Here is a 2,133-nt window from a genome sequence, read left to right as displayed (position 1 = left end):
AATCCACTCATAGCAGAATTTTTTTTTAAATCCCTAAAAAATGATCTTAAAATTATTTTTAACATTAAAAAAATGTATTTATTTATATAAATTGTTATTCCTAAGTATTAATTATTCGTATCATTTTCATCATTTTTTAGTTCTCCTATCTTATTTTTACTTTGAAGATAAATATAATCGTTATACTTTTACTTTATGTTGTATAATATCAGGTCCTGCTTAATTTTTATAAAATTTTATCCATTTCCATATAAAAATGACTAAAAACATAAAAAAAAATGTCAAAAATGTCAAAAATGCAAAATAAAAGTTACATTTTTTTAATTTTTTGATGAATGAAATTAACTTTGTGCTTGGAAAACAATATTTTTAGACATATTCAGAAAAAAAATGCAATTTGCATTAAAATCTGTTTCCTATTAATAAAATAATGCATGTATATTATTATATTTCGTTTCTGGTGTTATGCTATTACATGAATACAATTCCAAAGTTGAAAAATCTTAGATACTTTTTAAATAATTTTTATTTTAATAAATAAACATAATTAATTAACAAATATAAGCCATAAACAGAAAAAAAATATATACAAACAATGTTAACAACTGTCAATTACTCTCATTAAAGCTTCCATAAAACGCCGTTAATGAGTTTAACTTTTCGTTAATGATATTTTGCTGTATCTCCACTTTTCCAAAAGATCTTGCTAACCACAATAACTGAAATATTATAATATAAAGTTTAGTGTATACTTAAAACAAACCATAATCATTTGTTTTTACTTCTAATATGTTTGTATTTTTTGGTAAATGAAAAGCAATGTTTGGTGCAATCCTTTTAGCAAGATCAAAAATAGTAAAACCTTCTCCCCAATGATCTTTACACATAGATTCTAAACTAAATGTTTTATTCATTGAGTAGCCTGGTCCTCCCCATGGTGGCGACATAAATAGCACGTCTGCTTTTATCGTTGGATAAATTATAAAAAAGTCACCAACTATGAATTCAATATTATCAGCAACACCACATATTTCAGCGTTATGACGTGCCAATTTTATTTTTTCTGGATCAATATCAATCGCTATAACTAAATACGAGTTATTAAAAAGTATACTAAACATTATGTTACATAGTAATAATAATAGGTACCTTTTTTGCACGTCTTAGCTAGTTGTATAATGTTACCACCTGCTCCACAAAAAGGATCTACTACTGTATTATTTTTGCAACGTTTAGCTATATGGTGACTTAATACCTCTGGGCACACAGAATAAAAGCTCTCTGTAAAATAAAATTATTTAAAAAAAAAAAATTTAACACATTTCCTGCTCACTAATTAGTGTCATATGAGTGCTAAAATATTAGCGACAAACAAAGTCATAGAATATATAAATATAAACGAATGTACCTTACCCACTTATTTCTATATAACTTCAATGCATTTATATTATTTTAGAAATAAATTACATGAAAGTATTATATATGCACTATGCAGTCAACATGTTACGTATAATATATTAATTTAATTACCTTCGTCCAATATAATACCGCGATCAAAATTTGAAAATAATGTGTATCTCATTGCCCAGTATTTCTGAGGAATATGTTGCTGTTGATAATAATTTGGTCGTTTTGTATAAATAAATTGATGTAAGCTGTTCTTTTGAGTAACTGACTTTTGATAATGATTCTAAAATAAAAATGTATAAAATTATAATTATTAATTACTATTATTAGATTTAAAATATATATTGTATACATAATTTTTGTTGTAGTAATGCTTTTCCTGGAATTTTTCATAGGGTATTGGCTTTTGGAATCTTTCGTTTTGATCATCAGAACTACCTGTTAAATTCTAAAGTATAAAAAATAACGTTAAAAATTATTGTTAAAAATTTGTTTACATTTAAAAATAAAGATAATAATATTAATAAGTTATTATTGTATTGTGATATGAGATATAAATAAATATTAAAAAAAAAAAAAAGTATTATAATTATTATTAATTCGATACAAAATATTACAAATAAATAAATGTATTTTAATATCGCGTATAATCGGTCCCACTGAGCAAGCTTTATACACTTATAAATTTAGTATAACATAAACAAACTGCATAACTAAATATTAAAT

General features: G+C 23.7%; 1 protein-coding gene across 1 annotated transcript; it reads right to left on the bottom strand.

Moving 5' to 3' along the window:
* Positions 1 to 608: 608 nt before the first annotated feature.
* LOC132925323 (trimethylguanosine synthase-like) lies at positions 609 to 1,833 on the bottom strand. The gene is made up of 5 exons (XM_060989734.1): positions 1,760 to 1,833; positions 1,531 to 1,690; positions 1,150 to 1,281; positions 783 to 1,087; positions 609 to 719 (listed from the first exon to the last, which is right to left on the bottom strand). The coding sequence occupies exons 2-5, from the start codon at positions 1,580 to 1,582 to the stop codon at positions 609 to 611; spliced, it is 600 nt and encodes a 199-aa protein (XP_060845717.1). The 5' UTR covers positions 1,583 to 1,690; positions 1,760 to 1,833.
* Positions 1,834 to 2,133: the final 300 nt, after the last annotated feature.

This window comes from Rhopalosiphum padi, chromosome 1, assembly GCF_020882245.1.
Source record: "Rhopalosiphum padi isolate XX-2018 chromosome 1, ASM2088224v1, whole genome shotgun sequence".
Lineage (NCBI taxonomy): Eukaryota > Metazoa > Arthropoda > Insecta > Hemiptera > Aphididae > Rhopalosiphum > Rhopalosiphum padi.
This window is presented reverse-complemented; position numbering and strand designations above follow the sequence as displayed.